This window comes from Cicer arietinum, chromosome 7 (genome assembly GCF_000331145.2).
Source record: "Cicer arietinum cultivar CDC Frontier isolate Library 1 chromosome 7, Cicar.CDCFrontier_v2.0, whole genome shotgun sequence".
In the NCBI taxonomy this organism is placed as follows: domain Eukaryota; kingdom Viridiplantae; phylum Streptophyta; class Magnoliopsida; order Fabales; family Fabaceae; genus Cicer; species Cicer arietinum.
Window position 1 is genome coordinate 46,884,304 of NC_021166.2, and position 20,942 is coordinate 46,905,245.

The 20,942-nt window shown below is 30.7% G+C and overlaps 2 protein-coding genes and 1 pseudogene across 2 annotated transcripts; 2 read left to right on the forward strand and 1 right to left on the reverse strand.

Moving 5' to 3' along the window:
- Positions 1 to 4,349: 4,349 nt before the first annotated feature.
- On the reverse strand, positions 4,350 to 4,934 carry LOC140918823 (zinc finger BED domain-containing protein RICESLEEPER 2-like). Its single transcript, XM_073363622.1, has one exon. The coding sequence runs from the start codon at positions 4,932 to 4,934 to the stop codon at positions 4,350 to 4,352; it is 585 nt and encodes a 194-aa protein (XP_073219723.1).
- A 3,507-nt stretch (positions 4,935 to 8,441) lies between these two features.
- Positions 8,442 to 12,485, forward strand: LOC101490871 (receptor-like protein EIX2). The gene is made up of 3 exons (XM_004511045.3): positions 8,442 to 8,672; positions 9,584 to 11,980; positions 12,322 to 12,485. Exons 1-2 carry the CDS (start codon positions 8,442 to 8,444, stop codon positions 11,945 to 11,947), a joined length of 2,595 nt encoding a protein of 864 aa, XP_004511102.1. The 3' UTR covers positions 11,948 to 11,980; positions 12,322 to 12,485.
- A 5,358-nt stretch (positions 12,486 to 17,843) lies between these two features.
- LOC101490545 (uncharacterized) lies at positions 17,844 to 19,637 on the forward strand (annotated as a pseudogene).
- Positions 19,638 to 20,942: the final 1,305 nt, after the last annotated feature.

A 20,942-nucleotide genomic window follows, 5' to 3' on the forward strand; every position in this document is an offset into this window, starting at 1 on the left:
AATGCTCTTGATAAGATCCAAATTTGATTCAAAGAAGAACCCTAGAGAGCATTTTTCTAATCTCACCCAAAGTGTTTTCTTCTTTTTCAAAAAAGTCCCCCTATGTCTTGCAATAAAAAAGGCATATATAGCCTAACACAAAATAACATGGTACCTAGGTTACACACAACTAATGACATTGTGCCTAAGCTACCAAATATTTAGGCACACACACAAGTCAACATAATTCCTAATTATAAGGTATGATTATTACATTCCTAAGAAAATTAAAAATTTGTTTCTCTAATTGTTCCTTTAGCTTCCTAGCCTTCCCTCTAGTCAATGGTCCTTCCGCTCCTAGTTCTTGAAGCTCATTACCCTTCATGTATGGTTGGTCCACATCATAATCAAAGTGTTGTATAAGATGAATTTGAAAGTTGTTTGATAAAATGTGTAAAAGAAAAACATTGACAAATATTTGATGAACTTGAAAGTGTTGTATAAGATGAACTTGAAAGTTTTTTGAGGAACTTGTTCCTAGTACCCTTTGTGATTCTTGATAAAGAGGAAGATGATGAGGTAGTTCTTATCCTTGGGAGACCATTTTTAACCACTAGAAAAGCTATGATTGATGTTGAACAGGGTAAACTCGTGTCGAGATTTCCAAGGAAGTTATTAAAGTGGTCGGGCCCTTTTGTGATAAAAAAAAAAAAAAAAAGTCTCACTGCATGGAGCCATTTAGTTAATGAAACTAGAATTATCAAGGTCATTTAAAGTGAACGGTCAAAAACTTAAAGGTTACTTTGGAGGAGATGTTCCTAACGAAGGTATATCCCTCATCCTTAGTGACTCTTGAGATCATTTGTTGTCAAACTAGTGATGATAAACGAGCGTTGCATGAAAGGTAATAGCATAATTTAATTTCCTTTACTTTAATTTTCTTGGAATTTGTAGTTTATTTTTTTTTATTCGATTATTTTATTTTATTTTTAAAGAAAAGGTGTGGTGAGTGTGCAAATGTATCATTGCAAGAGAAAGTGACAAGAAAAGTATCAGAGTGTATTGCCTCAGTGGGCTGCGCAAATTGATTTTTTTGAAAACATTTGAAGGGTTACTAGTGCATTGCCTTGGCAAGAGCGCAATTGCACTCCAATATTGATTAAGCCACTTTTCACTGTAAAATAAAAAGGTTAGTTTAGTTCCATTGCACTCAAAATTTGGGCAATGCGGTAAATGGATGGCAAGGGACAGTTGCACAATTATTCTAGTAGTGCAATGCGCCCTATGGTATTGCAATGCGCTAGTGCATTTCAAAAATCTTCAAATTTTGTAGTTTTTTTCTTGTATCCCCCACACCTTTGTCTTTCTTTTTTCTCCTTCTTCCATCTTGTTTCTTTCATCTTGTAATTTTTCTCTCCCACTTCACCTTAACCAATAGAACACCCATTTGTAGCAATGACCATGGCAAGAAAAGAAGGGTGAGAAATAGAAGTGGATTTAATAATTATCACTTTAGGTCAGTTGCCCATTACGAGAGCCATGCCCAAACTCTTGAAAAATCAACCTAGAGATAGGTTTCTCTCATAGAAATCTTGATTATCGTTTTTTTTACACGGGAGTTGAAAGATCAGAAGCCAGCAACCTCATCAGTACCCTCTGTTTGAGATAAGAGACAAATGAACGGATGATCACTGATTCAGAATGATGTCGTTGTGCAATTTGCAAGATTGACAATCATACAAAGGAGCACCTTCTGCTTGGTTAAAAAAAATCTTAAATATAATTTTGTTAAAAAAATGTAATTGTTACTATTTCTTATACATCGTGCGAGTATAAAATCTAGTTAGATTAATAGTAAATGTATCCTACTTATATTTTAATTACTTCTAACTATTGTTTATTTTAATTATAAATAATTATCTAGATATATTATTTATATTGTCATTAATTTCTAGTGTCTATGTATTTGCTATGGTGTGCTTAATTTATGAACATATATTATGATTTAATGATTAATATAAAGTGTTGATATATATATACTTATTTATTTATTTTAGTTAATCTTTAATATAAATATTTTGAGAAATAGTATTTTAGTTAGAAATGAGTAAAATAAAATAAGAGTAGTGAGTATGTGTATTTGGTATTGGGCCAATTTCGTAATAAGCAGGGTGAGAATTATTAGTAAATAAATGGGAAAAAGCCCGTGTGAATTCAACCAAAGAGAACAATTCAATTCCTAGAAAGTTAGCTTTTGTACCTCCAATTTGTTAAAAATCCAAAATCTATCCTTAAAAATTTCATTCATTGAGTGGTAAAAAAAAATTACTTCAAAATCTCACCCCATCAACCAAATTTCCGGTACGTAATACTTTTTCCTTAAATTCTGGTACACAAAAATAAATTATCGAAAATTTCGTATTTCAAATTTTGAGTAGTTCAATTAATTTACTGGAAATTTCGCCACAAAATTTTCGATAGGTATTTTTAATACTGGAAATTTGTGCCATAAAATTTCCAGTAGTTACATTTACATTACCAGAAATTTCAAATTTTCGGTAGTTACATTTTCACTTACCGAAAGTTTCAAATTTTTGAAATATCTAGTAGTTATATTTTCTTCACCGAAAATTTTTAATTTTTGAAATTTACTGTAGTTATTATACTTAACTGGAAATATCAAAAATCCGGTATGTTAATTTTTTTTTGTTGAAATTAGGGGTGGACAAAATTCAGTTATGCTTGAAAATCGAACCGAACAGAACTAGTTTTTGGTTCAGAAAAAACTGAACTGATCCGGTTTACAGTTTGTAAAACTGACCCGAACTGGTCCTATAAACCAATGAACCGGTTTAAAACTCCAAACCAAACTGAACCGGTTTAATACTCTAAACCAACCTGAACCGGTTTTAACTTATTTTTACTTGTACCAAACTGAACTGCTTTTGTATTAAATTGAACCTCGCTATTTAATTCCTATAGACTTTTTTTCCTATTTAATTCATTGACTAGCAGTCTGGCAGCATGTGGAGCAATGTTGATCAATGAGAATTCACATGCTGCCTTTCCATATACATATTAAGCCTTGCATTGGCACAACAATATTGATCAATCATAATTAATCAAAAACAAAATCAGATACATATGAATCCTTCCCAGAAGATAAAATTAGAATTAATCAAAAACAGAAACAACAATGTCTAATTAGGGTAATGTTGATCAATCAGTCTCAGCACATCACCAAACCTTAATAGGCTAATGAATTTTCTAAAAATCTCTGTCGAGCACACATGTAACTAAAAGATGAACAAAAACATATTCCTTAATATTCTAAAAGTATGATCCCTAAACTCAAATAATCTATTTACTTCAACAATTTTACTTCAAATGCAATGACGCTAAACAAAATAGAAACAAATGTCTTTAATCGTCAAGACTAATGACACTAGCAGATGTTATTGCGCAGAGCGTTGGAGAAATGATTTCTGCAAAAAAGAGTATTTCGTTATGTTTCAAAAAATTTAAAATACAATACAAAGTTTGTAGAACTAAAAATATTGTAACATACCTTTCTCAAAGGTTTCAAGTTCTTCAAGGTCCTCATCAAATAGATTTGAGAAAGGAGATATTTTCAGCCAATCTTGAGTGCAAACAAGCACTTCCACTATCGTAGGTGTAAGATTACTACGATGAGGACCCAACACCCTACCTCCAGTGCTGAAAGCAGACTTTGATGCTATAGTAGACACAGAAATGGCCAACACTTCACGAGCAACACTTGAAATGACGGGGAATCTAGTTGAGTTGACTTTCCACCAATTTAGAATGTCAAACTTGACAAAATAAGGTTCACACTCTTCAGCAAGGTATTTATTAAGCTCAGACTTAGGATTAATTCTTTGCCCAGTTGATTTTTTGTAGAAGTCCATACCATGTATATCATTATCATCTTCATCTGGTTGTGATTCTCCCATATTTTGAGAACCTTCCTCCCTACCTTCATATTCTCGATAAATTGATTTCAAGGAAGATGACAATTTCGTCTTCAATGCCTCACCATCTACATCAAAAAAATAATCAAGAAAGTAGTTTACATATCCAAATTTGCAAGTTGGGTCCAATACAACAACAATGAGTGACAACACGTTTATTCCATCAACGTTGCCCCAATACTTGTCATATTTACTCTTCATACTAATCCACATCGACTTTACGCTTGCATCATTTTGCTCACTTAATAATCAAATCTTACTTCCAATAGCAAATACCTCCTTCATATATATGTTACTAGTAACATATGAAGAGCCGGAAATACACATAGTAGCGTCATAGAAAATCTTCAAAAAGCGAAGCACCGTATTAGCAAAGTCTCAATCCTTGGATAGAGGTACTCCAGGGCCTTTATCCTTAGATAGTTCTTTGACATACTTAGTATCAATAATTTCTAACAAATCAAAGGTTTTTTTATACTTCACAGCCGTTGCTAACATCAAGTATATCGAATTCCATCTAGTTTCCACATCTAGACACATGAGACCTTTATAAGAAATTTTCTCCCTTTCAACGCATCCCTTAAACCTTGCCAATCTTGAAGGAGACGATCTCACATACTTGATTGCTTTCCGGATTCTTGTGATAGGAATTTCCTCATCTTTTAAACCTTCCTTTACAATCAAACTCAAGATATGTGCACAACACCGCATATGGATATATTCTCCGTTCAAGAGCAAACAGTTCCTTGCATTCATCCACTTCTTCATAAATTTAATTATGACGTCATTAGACGATGTATTATCTATTGTTATGCTAAAGACACGATTCAACTCCCAAGCATTTAAACATGTCTCGACTTCCTTAGCCACGAACTCTTCTGTATGGCTTGTGATTTGACAAAAATTCAAGATTCTCTTATGCAAATTCCATTTTTTATCAATGAAATGTGCAATTAGACTCATGTAGCTTATATTTTGGATAGAAGTCCATGTGTCTATCATAAGACAAACCTCCCACAATGTTTTGAGATGAAAATTTTAAGTATTTATCTATCTGCATCCAAAAGTGACCAAATAGCACGCCTTAATGTAGAGCGGGATGGAATATCAAACTGTGGTTGTAAGACATTCACAAAGTTTCGAAAAAACACATTCTCTACAAATCGAAAAGGAAGCTTTGCTCCCACAAACATCTTCACAAGCTCCAATCGACATGCCTCTTGATCAAACGTTGAATGAGGTGAAGAGACAACACCTAATTCCTCCTTTTGTGTTTTTTGCCTTTTGAGTTCTTGATTATCAGGATGCTCCTTACATCTTTTCAGATGCATAGTCATAGCACTTGTCTCATCCTTGAATTTAATCAAGTTTCCACAATAATGACATTTGGTCATTTGACCTGAATTAGACACTTCAGTAAAGTGATTCCATGCTTGTGATCGATTTTTACGCTTAGATGTTGGAAGATGAGTTGATATAGCTTCACCAGAAGGGGCAACCGAATTGACAGCAATATGTTCTTCATTCTCCATTGATGGAGAGTCCACGTAATCACCTATTGACGACACCTGTTTAAATAAATATGATTAGAAAGTTTACTTAATCATTTATTGAAACAAAAACAATAACATAAAATAAACTAAACTAAACTAAACACATATATGTTGACATTGATAATAACTTGAAAAAATGAATAAATTGAATGTAATCACATGTATCGGTGTCCGACACCAACACGTGTCAGACACTATACATGCATTCAATCAGAAGTGTCGGTGCTGCAAAGACCACACATGCGTCTGCTCTCATTTAGAAAATCAGAAATGTAGCGCCAATTTAATAAGTATAGATCTATTTCAATAAGGTGAAGAAAAAAACTGAAATATAACAACAGCCACTTAATACACAGCTAAAAGACATAGCTCTAGAAGTGATGAACTTCTAACACACTTATGAATTGATAAATAAAATTTAGTCAGACCTATGACTCATTTGTATGCAAAAGTTACTGTAAGATACATAAATATATAATTTGAAACACCAATTTAGACAACCAAACACCAATTCAGCCTTGATTTCATATTATATTAAACTTACTATATTTCAAATCAGAAATCCATACATATAAGAACAACAAGGTCACTACATAACATACTATGTGCAATAGCTTATTCAAAATTGAGTCAATCTCGCAGGCATACAAATAATAGCATTCAACACAACAAAGACAGAATTGGTGTCTCACTAACAATTTGTGGTAGCAAAAAACGGATTATGAAATAATCAGTCAATTGTGAACATCATAGTTGATAAATTTCAAATAAAATTAAATGTCTAGCTAAAAATACTTGTTAAAGAAACAAAATTTAAAAAGGAAAATATTGTGAATCACGGGAATGAATGCATTATTAATTTCAAAAACTGCACTTTTCATTATAAGCCTTCATCTTTTTATTACTTAATTAGTATCCTTTAGACATTAGTTAGCATTTGGCTTATTGCAATATAGGTACATAACACAAAATTAAAGCACAAAAGTCTGAATATTTGATACTCGATGAAAAATGAGAACATACGAGCAGGATATCATCTAGCAAACCCCTGGGTTTACTGCCAAAATTGCTATTGTTATGTGTGCCAACGGCCAACCACACAAACATGAAACACACCCTTGCATATCAGCTTATACTCTTTCTGACTATGCATCAAAAAGACACCCTTGAAGTTCTAAAGTTTGAAGACTAGCAAGACTTTATGCATACAGAAAAGTTCATAGAGTACTGTTTCATCATAAACTATGAAGAACTCTTCAAAACATAGTACTGGTGTACCACATGCTAGTATATTTAATTGCATAACCACAAGAAACAACCAATTCATTGCACAATTCAAGCTTTATAAAACAATTTACTAGATTTATAATTTTTATATATATCAAATACCCCAATTCAAGCTTTATAATTTGCTGCTATAACCGTAGCTTTATAAACTATAACAGTAGCTTTATAATTCATAATTTTACCAGATTTATAATTTTTATATATATCAAATACCCCAATTCAAGGGAGGAAATAGCTCTAGATTTATTGAGTACCTATCAGTTACAGTCACACTTTCCACATAATTTTATCATACTCATCACTTCAACTAACAATTTTATTTCCGACTACATTTTAACAGTAGCTTTAATACCAATATAATACCAAAGTTTGTTAGTTAAATTATTCACTTAGACACAAATTCTTCTCCATTCAGTGTAATATCAATCTTGTGTCTAACTTGTTTTTCACCATAGCAGAACAAAACCAATGATATTGATTACACAAATGCAGATAAAAAAAATCAACAAGCATGAATACAAATACAGATAAAAAACTTAGCATGCATGAATAAAAAGTTTAAGCAATTATCAATTTATAACTTTAAAAATACAGATATAAACAAAAGCCAAATTACACAAAACATCAAAAAAATACAACAAAACAATCAAAAGTAGAGTACTAATCATGGTAGAAATAAAATGCATGGGAAAAGCATGAACTCGGCTCAAAAGGTTATCAAACAAGCAAAATCATCAAGCAAAATAATGAAGATGAACCAAAATGGTGAAATAGCGAAAGCGAAGGTGGATGAATACCTGCGAGAAAACGACGGAAAACGGAGGGCGACATAGGGAGTAGAGTCACGAAGAGAGAAGACGAAGTGCGATGAACTATTGTGCGAAGAGAGAAGACGGAGGACAATGAATTGTTTGGCGAAGAGAGAAAACGAAGGGCGATGAACTGTTGCGCGAAGAGTGAAGAGATGATTCTGATTTAGAATTTGCAGCGGTGGGCGGCGGCGACCATAAGCATCATTTCAATTTTAGGGTTCTGATTCTGATTTTATTGAGGTTTTAGTAGAATTAAAATTTAAAATTAAACTAAGGTTACAGTGCACCTATATTTTCTAAAATCAGTCCAGTTAAAAAAACTGATTTTAAAATAAAGTTTGGTTTTTAATTTTTTTTGAACCGGTTTAGTTTAAAAATGGTTTGGTTTGGTTCAGTTCTATAAATCAGTTCCGTTTTTGGTTTTTTTGCCCACCCCTAGTTGAAACAGGGATGGAAAAAACACAACCAATATGTATAGATTTAATTGAAGCATTTACAACTGATCAAATTTTTGTGTCATGAGAAATTGTCATATCATGGGCAATAGAGGTCGGTCAACAAAATCGAGACAATTGAAAAATGCTGAAGGATGGATTATTAGTTTAATGTGTGGACTTAACAACCATGATTTAGTGGCTACTTTTGAGAATAATGCATTTATGGGACACTTAAAATAAGAAGATAAGAAATATGTTGACGAGTTGATGAGATAACAAAGTATCACGTTGCACCAAGACACATCTTGTCATCTTTGAGAGATCGAGATACAGAGAATGTGACTAATATCTATCAAATTTACAAGCGACGAAAGCACATACATGAAGAACTTGAAAGGACCTAGAACTGATAAGCAACATTTGTTGAAGTTACTTGAAGATGAGAAGTATACTTGTTGGAGTAGGACTCATAGAGACTTCAGCGTTGTGAGGGACATGTTTTGGATGCACCCAGATTCCATAACTTTGTTGAACATGTTCACTATTGTATTGATCATGGATAGCACTTACAAAACAAACAAGTATAGGTTACCATTGTTTGAAATTGTTCGTGTAACTTCAACTGGGTTGACATTTAACGTTGCATTTGCTTATATGGATTCTGAACATCAAGAAAACTTTTGTTTTGCATTGGAGAAGTTAAAAGAGTTGTTTGTTTCAAACACTTCATTTTCTCAGGTGATCGTGACTGATAGAGAACTTATTTTAATGAATGCAATTGAAGTTGTATTTCCATCTTCAACAAATTTACTTTGTCAACTTCATATTAACAAAAATGTTGAAGCCAAATGCAAATAATATATATTAAAGAAAGATATGCAGGAACCAATTCTTGAGTTGTGGAGGAAAATTGTTTATTGTTTTGAAGAGAAGGAGTACGAGGAACTTTTACAAATGTTTGAGCAAACATGTGTCGATAATATTATTTTCTTTGACTACGTCAGAGACACATAGTTGAATTCTCACAAGAAAAGATTTGTTGAAGCATGGACCAATCGAGTATTGCATCTAAGAAATACTACGACTAATAGGTACGTCATTAAAACTTTGCATTTTGTATTATATTTATGCTTATATAAGATTAAACATGCATGATAGAACTTTTATTGAAATAATATCAAATATTTTTTTGTTTGAATATTAGGGTTGTCTATGCTCATTGGTCATTGAAGAAATTTTTTGAACACAGTAAAAGAGATTTCTATAAGGCGTATTAAAGTTCCAAATTATTAAGATAAAAAGTTCATTTGAGATAAGTAAGGGCCGCAAAGAGCATATACACAACAATCCATTCTATGAGAAATTGACTTGGATTGTATCCAAGAAAGCCTTAGCTGATATTGTTCATTAAAATCAGATTTGTAATAACCTAAAATCGGTTTTGTAATAACCTAAAATCGGTTTTGTAATAACCTAAAATCAACTTACATCTATCCTAAAATCAGCTTTGTAATAACCTATAGAACAAAACACATTGTCTGACAGGTAAATTTCACCTTTCTTTGTTTGAGCTTGAATTTTTGAACTACTTAAATTTGAGAAACAATGATATCAAAGTTATATACTTGCCATTGGATTGTCAAAACTTGTCACTAGTTAACATTCCTTGCTTAAGTGGAAACTTTTCCAATGTTGTTCATCTTGACTTGTCAGAAAATGAGAACCTTGTGGTTGATGATTTGAGATGGCTTCTTCGTCTATCATCATCCTTAGAATATCTCAACCTGACTTCCATTGATCTCCACAAGGAAACTCAATGGCTTCAGATTTTGACAATGCTTCCTAAGCTTTCTGAGTTATATTTGAGTAGTTGCTTACTTGAAAGTACGAGTTCATCTCTTGAATATGCCAATTTCACTTCACTTGAATATCTTGATCTTTCTCACAATGATTTCTTCTCTGAAATTCCTAATTGGTTGTTCAACCTAAGTGGTCTTTCTTATTTGAATCTTGAAGATAATCGTTTTCATGGAAAAATACCCGAAACTTTACTAAATCTTCAAAACTTACATTCATTAAATTTGAGAGACAATTTGATGAATGGAACTATTCCTGATTGGATAGGACAACTTGGAAGCCTGCAATATCTAAATCTTAGAGGGAATTTATTAATTGGATCTATTCCAACTAGTTTGGGGAATTTATCATCTTTGACTTTCCTTAGTGTTAGGTCAAATAAGTTGATTGGTAGTCTTCCTGAAATTTTGGGGAAACTCTCAAATTTGGAGGTGTTGAGTGTTCTAGACAATTCTTTTTCTGGAGTTGTAACCCATCGAAATTTTGTCAAACTCTTCAATTTAAAACAATTGGTGTTGGGTTCACCATTCTTCATCTTTGATTTTAATCCCGACTGGATTCCTCCTTTTAAACTTCAAGCATTCGCATTGGAGTATGCAGATCTTAAACGTCTTCCCTGGCTGTACACACAAACATCCCTCACGTATCTAGAAATTAACAATTCCTCATTTACAAATGAATCTCAAGACATGTTTTGGAGTTTGGCGACTCACTTTTATTCTCTAATTTTAAATAACAATTACGTGCCTTGGGACATGTCAAATGTGTTGTTGAACTCTGAAATTGTATTGATGCTTGGTAATGGTTTGAGTGGTGGCTTTCCTCGATTGACTTCAAATGTGATCTATTGTATGATAATTGGTAACAATTTTTCTGGATCACTTTCTCCTCTCTTATGCCATAACACGATAGAGCAAACCAACTTGAAATTATTGGCCGTTTCTAATAACCATTTATCTGGAGAGTTGCCTGATTGTTGGGCAAATTGGAAATCTTTGAATAATGTTGATGTAGGGAACAATAACCTAACAGGCATGATTCCACACTCAATGGGTACCTTGTCAAACCTTACGTCATTGTCTATTTATAACACTAGTATGCACGGGGATATACCTGTATCGTTGAAAAATTGTCAAAAACTTGTGATTGTTAATCTTAGTGAAAATAAATTTTCTGGAAAAATACCAAGTTGGATTGGACAGAATGTGAAAGCTCTTCAATTGAGATCAAATGAATTTAGTGGTGATATTCCTCTACAAATATGTCAACTATCTTCTCTCTTGGTGTTGGATCTTGCAAATAATAGATTAACAGGAACAATACCTTACTGCCTAAATAATATCACCGCCATGATTTTTAATAATGATTCAAAAGGAGATGGATTTGGCTATTTGACCATAAATGCAAATAATCAAATCATAGTTACAATCAAATTTTCATTGGTGGTAAAAGGCAACTGGTTTTACTATGGAAAATATATGCGTGTTATTGATATTTCTAACAACAGTTTGTCGGGTAGAATACCATCACAAGTATTCAGGCTCACCGGATTAAAATCCTTAAACTTGTCTCAAAATCACCTAATCGGAACAATACCAGAAGAAATTGGTAATATGAAACAATTGGAATCCCTTGATTTATCACATAATACACTTTCAGGAGAAATTCCTCAAAGCATGTCTTCTCTGTCTTTTCTTGAGGCATTGAATCTCTCATTCAACAATTTGAAGGGTCAAATTCCATTAGGAACCCAACTTCAAGGTTTTACACCTCTTAGTTATATGGGTAATCCTGAACTTTGTGGAACTCCACTCATCGAGAAATGCAACCACAATGAAACCAAATTGATGCCAAATGATGAGGAAGAATCTGAGCTAAATATGGAATGGTTCTATATGGGTATGGGAGTTGGATTTGCAGTAAGTTTCTGGATAGTTTTTGGTTCCCTTTTATTCAAGCAGACGTGGAGGCATGCTTACTTCAATTTTCTTTATCATGTAAAACATAAGTTTATGCCAAGATCATCCTGAATTGCACTCTTTCACTTCAAATTCTTCAATATGGTAAGCAAATCATGTTTATTAGTTTTAACATTTTTTATTTTACTTATCAAACTCACATATTTTACCCCTTTTAACTTTATAAAATATTTTTTTGGGTTAAAACTATTAAAAGAAACTATTTTTGTTAAAAAGTAATTTTGTCAAAATATATCTTTTATTATCATATTCCTTATCAATGTACTAATTTTGGTGATTAACATAATTTTTTACATATTCTCACGACTAATCGCTATTAGTTTTCGTATTTTTTATTAAAATTTATTTTTTACATAAAATTGCTAATTGATTTCGAGTTTCTAACTTTTTACATTTGCATCTTTGTTATTTACTGCATGTTTCAGGAAAACATATGGACTTATGTCTTTTTGGATTCACCTTATACTTTAGAGTGTCTTTCAATGTCAATTGTGGCGTTTAAATACTAGTTGTCTTCAGTTTGTATACAAATTCCATGTAATTTAATATTGTATGAAGGGAATTAAAAAACTTAGATTTTTTTTTTTTTTTTGAATATATCAACTTTTTAGGTATCTTTTTTACATACGTTTGGGAATTAAAATTTTATATTTTTTATTTAAAAAAGAGTAATGTTATTGAAATATAAAATTTGAAGGGAAAAAAAAAGACACAAATACAATATCGTATGAAATACAGTGAGGATCATGTTTTATTTTTCATAAAATATCAAAGTATTGTATTTATATCTTATTTCGTGTTAAATTTTGTATTTCAATATTATTACTCTTTTGAAAAAATTCATATTTGCACACAAACTCTTGATTATAAAAATGATACTTTTTTTATGATTTATCTCAAAAAAATAATCATGTTTACATCACATAATTGTGTTGGAAAGAGTATTACTTTTAGTTTTTAATATAATTTTAATTAATTATTTGATTGTATTGTCTACTTAATACTACGTGTATCATTTTTAAATTATTATTTTTATTTTTGTATTTTCACAAAGAAAAAAAATATTATCCATTTTACATTTATGATAATTGTAATACAACAATAACAATAGTTAATTAGAATATTTGAATAAAACTGCCATTGTTTTTTTTTCTCTGATATTATATATTTTCTTAATTTATATGAAATAATTAAATGCCACAGTAACTTTTGGACAAAAAAGAAAGAAAGAAAAGAAAATCAATTTGATTGAAAAGTCTTCGCTACCAAGTCAAGCTATATAAAACAACCACCACTATTGTCCAAAAAAAGAAAATAAACACCACATAAATTTTATCATTTTGTATTATTTTCTCTCAATTGTGAGCAAATCACAATGCCAACAGATTCAATCAACCGACAAGACAATCACTATTTTCTAAATAACGATGTTAGTGTTGGCTACCAAATCAATCTATATAAAACAACCACCACTATGTCCAAAAAAGAAAATAAACACCACATAAGTTTTATCGGTTTGTATTATTTTCTCTCAAAACTGTGAGCAAATCACATTGCAAACTGATTCATCAATCGACAAAACAATCACTATTTTTTATATAACGACGTTATTGTATTTTTAAACTTAAATTTTTGACTTATTTTCTTACAAAACTAGTAGTATACATTCCAATTATATTAAAAAATTAATATAGTTATTTTTTAAAAAAAAAACAAAGAAAATAAAATTTAAGGTATAAGTCGTTGCGGCTACCAAAGAGTTACATATTTTTTCTAAAATTTAAGCAAAATAGCAACACATTTTACTTTTTTATTTATTTGTTAAAGTTCTTGTATTAGAATTCCAATAGTTTGATTTAGTGGTAAAAAAAAATTTGAATCCAAATGATTGTAGATTTGATGTAAGTTCACTTGTAAATGTTCAATAACTCAAGCACAATCCTTCGACATAAATTTTATTCAACAAAAAAAGTCATCATCACAAAAATGATTTATTGTTGAAGATAACTCAAATGAGAATACTTGAGTACTATTAGAAATTAAAAAACTAATTAAAATATCTGATAAAAAATAATATCAATTTAGGGCTTAGATTTTATTTATAATTAATTTTGAAATTGTAATTCAAAGTGGTAGTTAGAAGTTAGTTGGAAGTTGTTATGGATTGTTAGTAGTTAGTTACAACGGCTTCATCAATGTGTGTTTATGAACGAAACATGAAGAATAATTTGTTTAGTCTTGGACAATTACTGGAGAAGGGATACTCAACAAAGATGGAGCATGGCCAAATGAAGATGTTTGATAGTTCAAAGAGAATAGTGTTGCCTTCTCTCCCCCCTATCCACCCAGTGGAAATAACGAGTTTTTGTCTTCTGTGGGATTCGAGTCCAGTACCTAGGAGATAAGTACCGCCTCCACACATTCCCACTACGAATTGAGCTGCTAGCTCAATTGGTAGTGAGAATGTATAGAGGCACCCCAGCCATTACCGTTATCGGTAGTGCTACCTCACGACCTTCTCGTCCCCTATCTACACAGTGAAAATAGCGAGTTTTTGCCTTCAGTGGGATTCGAGTCTAATACCTGGGAGATAAGTACTACCTCCACACAGTCTCATTACCAATTGAGCTATTTATATGAAAGTATTAAATACCACAATAGTTTTTGGACAAAAAAGAAACAAAAGAAAATCAATTTGATTGAAAAGTCTTAGCTACCAAGTCAAACTATATCAAACAATCACCACTATTATCCAAAAAAGCAAATAAACACTAAATACGTTTTATCGGTTTGTATTATTTTCTCTCCATATTCTGAGCAAATCAAAATGCGAACGGATTCAATCAACCGACAAAACAATCACTATTTTTTTTGTATAATGACGATAATGTATTTTTAGACTTAAATTTTCGACTTTTATTTTACGAAACTAGTAAAATAACATTCAATTATATTAAAAAATTAATATAGTTTTTTTAAAAAAAACAAAGAAAGAAATCAAAGTTCAATCATTGTCTACTTAATACTACGTGCATCATTTTTAAATTATTATTCTCATTTTTGTATTTTCACAACAAAAAAAATTATCTATTTTACATTTCTGATAATTGTAATACACCAATAGTTAATAAGAATATTTGAATAAAATTACCATTGTTTTATTATATATATTTTTAATTTATATGAAATAATAAAATGCCACAATAAATTTTGGACAACAAAGAAAGAAAAGAAAATCAATTTGATTGAAAAGTCTTGGTTACCAAGTCAAGCTATATAAAACAACCACCCTATTATCCAATAAAGAAAATAAACACCACATAAAGTTTTATCGGTTTGTATTATCTTCTTTCAAAATTGTGAGCAAATCACATTGCGGACTGAATCAATCAACCGACAAAACAATCACTATTTTTTATATAACGACATTAGTGTATTTTTATATTTAAATTTATGACTTATTTTTTTACGAAACTAGTAGTATAACATTTCAATTATATCTAAAAGGCTAAATAGCACCCGCAATCCTTTAACTTCATTTCAGTTAATATTATAGTCGTTTATCTTTGTATTTCTTTTTTTTCGATTTTGTCATTTATTTTAATTTTAAGTGACAATTTGATATCATATGTTTTTAAATATGAACAATGTTATCCTTTTATTTGCAAAAATTCAAAAAATTCATTAAAATTTTCCAATAAAACCCATAAAATTAATTATCATCTTAAATATAATGCAAATTTCATCAAATGCATAACTCAAATATTCAAATAAACTCATATTTTCATCTCCAACAACGTCAAATTCATCAAATAAAGAATGAAAATATGAGTTTATTTAAAATTGAATTAATCAAAAGACCAAAACTTAAGACAAAACTTGGAGACTAGCAATGATCTAAATTGGAGACTAGCAATGGAAGAGGATCTTCATTCTATTGAAAGAAACAAATCTTGGGGACTGATGACATTACCTATGGACAAAAGACCAATTGATGTGAAATGGGTCTTTAAAATCAAAATGAGACCTAATGGTGAGATTGCAAAGTACAAGGCTAGACTTGTAGCAAAAGGATTTCTACAAAGGTCTGGACTTTATTTTGATGAAGTATACGCATCAGTTGCCAGAATTGAGACAGTGAGGCTTGTGGTGTCAATGGCTAGTTACAAATATTGGTCCATGTATCAACAAGATGCAACGTCAATATTTATAAATGGACCAATAGATGAAGAAGGCTACGTAAAGCAGCCACAAGGATACAAAATAAAGGGAAATGAAGACATTGTGTACATGCTGAAAAAAGCCTTGTATGGCTTGAAACAAGAACTTGGGGTTTGGAATTAGAGAATTGACATATTTCTCTTGTAACAACAGTTTGAAAAATGTGTGAATGAACATGGAGTCTATGTTAAATTGTCAGCATCCTTACCTACACTGCTAATATATCTTTATGTTGATGACCTATTAGTGATTAGATGTGATGAAGCTGAAATAGCACAACTTGAGACAAGAATAAAATAAGAGTTTGAGATATCAGACTTGGGAGTATTGTCATATTTCCTTGGAATTGAGTTTGTCATTATGAGAAAACGAGTATTCATGCACCAAAAGAAGTATGTTAATGATGTATTGAGGAGATTTAATATGCAAGAGTGCAATAGCACTAACATTCCATCAGAAACTAGGATGGTGTTGTCAAAAGAAGGAGATGAACTTATTGATCCCATATTATTCAAACAATTGGTAGGATTATTGATGTGTTTGTAAAATACAAGGCTTAACATATCTTACAGTGTAGGACTGATTAGTTGATACATGAAAAAACCAAGAGTACCTCACTATTTGGCAGTAAAGCAAATTTTGAGATACATCAAAGGAACTACTAAGTATGGTCTACTATACCCTAGAAGCTCAAATAAAAGTGAAGCTGAATTAGTAGGATACACAAATGTTGATTGGTGTGGAGACAAGGATCATAGGAAAAGCACTATGTGTTATGTGTTTATGGTAAACAAAACGCCAGTTTAATGGTGCTCAAAAAAGCAAAGCATAATAGCTTTATCTTCATGTGAGGCTGAATATGAAGTAGCATCGTTGGGAGCATGTCTAGCTTTGTGGCTGGCAAAATTCAAGACAAAGATGGGATTGAGAAATGAAGGGCCATTAAGAATGTTGATTGATAATAACTCAATAATAGATTTAGCCAAACATCCTATTGCACATGGAATAAGCAAGCAGAAAGCTTATATTCTCACAAAGTCATTGAATAAATTGAAATTTCAAGAGATGAGGAGAAGCTAAGAGTAATGCCATTAACCACTATGAGTTAGGGATACTATTAAAGTTGTAATTCAAAGTGATAGTTAGAAGTTAGTTGGAAGTTGTTATAGGTTGTTAGTAGTTAGTTACAATAACTTCATCAACATGTGTTTGACATATAATACAAACTAATGCAGTTACTTAAGACAGAAGAAATAAAGTGATTTTTTTTTTCATTCCTTATTCTTTCTACCTTTAATTCCTTCAATATAAAATTGATTACAAACTAATCATAAGTGTAGTAAAGTATTCTAACAATTAAATAGGAATGTGACTTAAATCTTCTATCTGTACTATCTAATCCACCAGCTCCCCTAGTTAATAGGATATTAGGATTCTGATAAACCTATTATCTTTGTTTTTATTTGTAACAAACTGCTCCCAAACAAAACCTCTTAATTGTAAAATTCGTGGCCATATCCTATTTAAGCTCCCCTCCTTCGGACGTGGTAGCATGTCTCTATAATAGAGCATCCGAAATTTGTTTTCGATTTTTTTTAATTCATCATTATTTATTACTTATTTTTCGAAGACTAAAAGTAGATTAAAAAATAATTAGAGAAAAATAAGAGACTGAAGGGAGAGATATCTTACAAAGGATATTAATAAAGGAAAAAGACAATAAAAAACAGGAACTCCAACTCCTGAAAATTCACCTCTCTCTCTATTATTGTCATTTGTAATCATATGCAATATAGTAATATGTGAGACAAAGGCTTTTTGCAATCAAAAGGACAAACAAATGCTTCTCTGCTTTAAACGTGATCTCATTAATCCATCAAGTGTGTAGTCAATATGGTCTAGTGAAGAAGATTGTTGTGAATGAAGAAGATTTAAGTATGACATCAATGGTAGTCACAAATCTCAACATCCATTGTACTACATATGATGTCATTATAATTGGCAACAACAAGAACAAAACCCATTGCTTGACAGGTAAACTTCACCTTTCTTTGTTTGAGCTTGAATTTTTGAACTATGTGGATCTGAGCAACAATGACTTCAAAGGTATACATTTGTTGTTCGACTGTCAACATTTGTCATTAGTTAACACTCATCGCAAAAGCGAAAACTAATCCAATGTTGTTCGTCTTGATTTGTCTGAAAATGAGAATCTTTTTGTTGATGACTTGAGTTGACTTCTTCCTCTATCACCATCCTTAGAATATCTCAACCTGAATTCCACTAATCTCCACCAGGAAGCTCATTGACTTTAAATTTTGACAATGCGTCCTGTGCTTTCTAGGTTAAATTTGAGTGGTTGCTTACTTGAAAACGTGAGTTCATCTATTAAGTATGCCTATTTCACTTCACTTGAATATCTTGATCTTTCTCACAATGATTTCTTCTCTGAATTCCCTGTTTGGTTGTTCAATATAAGTAGCCTTTCTTATTTGAATCTTGAAGATAATCGTTTTCATTGCAAAATACCCAAAATTTTACTAAATCTTCAAAACCTGCATTCATTAAATTTGAGAGACAATATGATCAATAAAACTATTCTTGATTGGATAGAACGACTTGAACGCCTATAATATATAAATCTTACAGGGCATTTATTAATTGGTAGTCTTCCTGAAATTTTGGGGAAACTCTCAAATTTAGAGGTGATGGGTGTTAGAGACAATTCTTTTTCTAGAGTTGTAACCCGTCGAATTTTTCTCAAACTCTTCAATTTAAAACATTTGGGGTTGAGTTCACCCTTTTTCATCTTTAATTTTGATCCTCGTTGGATTCCTCATTTTCAACTTGAACTACTCATATTGCAATATACAGAACTTAGACGTCTTCCTTGATTATACACATAAACATCTATTAGGTCTTACATGTTTTGGAGTTTTTTAACTCACTTTAAATATCTTATTTTGAATAACAATTACATGCCTTGGGACATGTCAAATTTGTTGTTCAACTCTGAAATTGTATGGATGGTTGATAATGGTTTGAGTGGTGGCTTTCCTCTATTAACTTTGAATGTGATCTTTTTTGTAATACAAACAATTTATCTTAGTTCACCACCAATAGATGAATCTATTCACAATCCTAGGACATCATATTTTGATATAAGCAAGTCGATTCATAAGTTAGTACGTCTATTTACAAAGTTAAAGATCACTTAGAAAAAGTTTTTAAAGTGTTTCAATACAATATGAACATGCTATAAACAAAAACAACATGCAACATGCTATAAACAAAAAAACATGCAACAAAGCTTATATATGCTAAAATATTTTTTTTATGAACTCATTCTTATTCACGTAACATTTGCTAGAGAATGAGAATCAACAAAGCATACATACACACACCATATAATCTAGACTAAACTAAGTTTAACATCACTCATAACATTGAGTCGAAACTAACTAGGAGACTTTCTCATAGAGAGAACTTACAATAAAAAACTGTTAAAAGAAGAGAACTTTCTCATAGAGAGAGAAAGGGACCTCAACTCTATATTTTTGGAGAGAAACTATTCCCTCCAGAATAAAATATAAGCAAAAGTTGATGTGTATAGTTAAAAATTAAGAGTAGATACATCAACTTTTTAAATATCTTTTTTTTGCTTATGTTTGGGAATTGAAATTTTATATTTATTATTATAAAAAGAGTAATGTTATTGGAACAAAAAATTTGACACAAAATAGGACACAAATATAATACCGTATAAAATACAGTGAGAATCATGTTTTATTTTTTCATCAAATGTCAAAATATTGTATTTATGTCCTATTTTGTGTTTCAATTTAATTTCCACATAAATTCTTGCTTATAAAAATTATACTTCTTTTATGATTTATCCCAAAATATAATAATCATGTTTACATCAAACAATTGTATTAAAAAGAGTATCACTTCTAGTTTTTAACCTAACTTTAATTATTTTGTTATTGTCTCATCTAATTAATACTACGAGCAATCTTCTTAAGTTATTATTCTTATTTTTGCATTTTCACAAAGAAAAAATATTTTACATTTATGATAATGGTAATACACCAATAATTAATAAAATTACCATTTTTTTTCTCTCACTTAATATGTGTAAAACAATTAAATGCCAAGTTAACATTGCACAAAATAGAAAGAAAAGGCAATCAATTTGATTGAATCAAGTCTTGGCTACCAAGTCAAGCTATATAAAACAACTACCACACTAATGTCCACAAAAGAAAATAAACACCACACATAAGTTTTATTAGTTTGTATTATTTTCTCACAAAATTGTGAGTAAATCATAATGGGAAATGATTCAATCAACCGATAAAACAACCAGTATTTTTTTTATAACGACGTTAATGTATTTTTAGACTTAAATTTTCGACTTATTTTTTACGAAACTAGTAGTATAACATTTCAATTATATTAAAAAATTAATATATATATATATTTTTTTTTTTAAAAAGAAAGAAATGAAAGTTCAATCTTTCTTCAGTTGAAGTCATAGATGTTTCAAAAAGAACTAAACAGAGAAGATTTATGTTGTATTATTTTGAAGTCATAGATGCATCGGTTGAAATTGATACAAAATAGATTTTGAGTTTTTGATAGAGTTTGATAATTGGTGTTCACTAAAATAAGCAAATTTGTAAGTGTTAGGAGTTAGTTACAACTCTCAATAGTTAATTAGTATTTGTTATTAATTTGTGAGTTAGTTTGTTAATTCTTCATTATAGAGCATCTTATGTACTTATTTATTATCTTTTATTAATTATTCAATATAAAATAATTG

Coding starts and splice junctions, on each gene's coding strand:
- LOC140918823 (XM_073363622.1), bottom strand. CDS start 4,934: ATGAGTCTAATTGCACATTTCATTGATAAAAAATGGAATTTGCATAAG.
- LOC101490871 (XM_004511045.3), top strand. CDS start 8,442: ATGAAGAACTTGAAAGGACCTAGAACTGATAAGCAACATTTGTTGAAG. Junction 8,673..9,583: donor CATTGTTTGAAATTGTTCGT/GTAACTTCAACT, acceptor AATAACCTATAG/AACAAAACACATTGTCTGAC.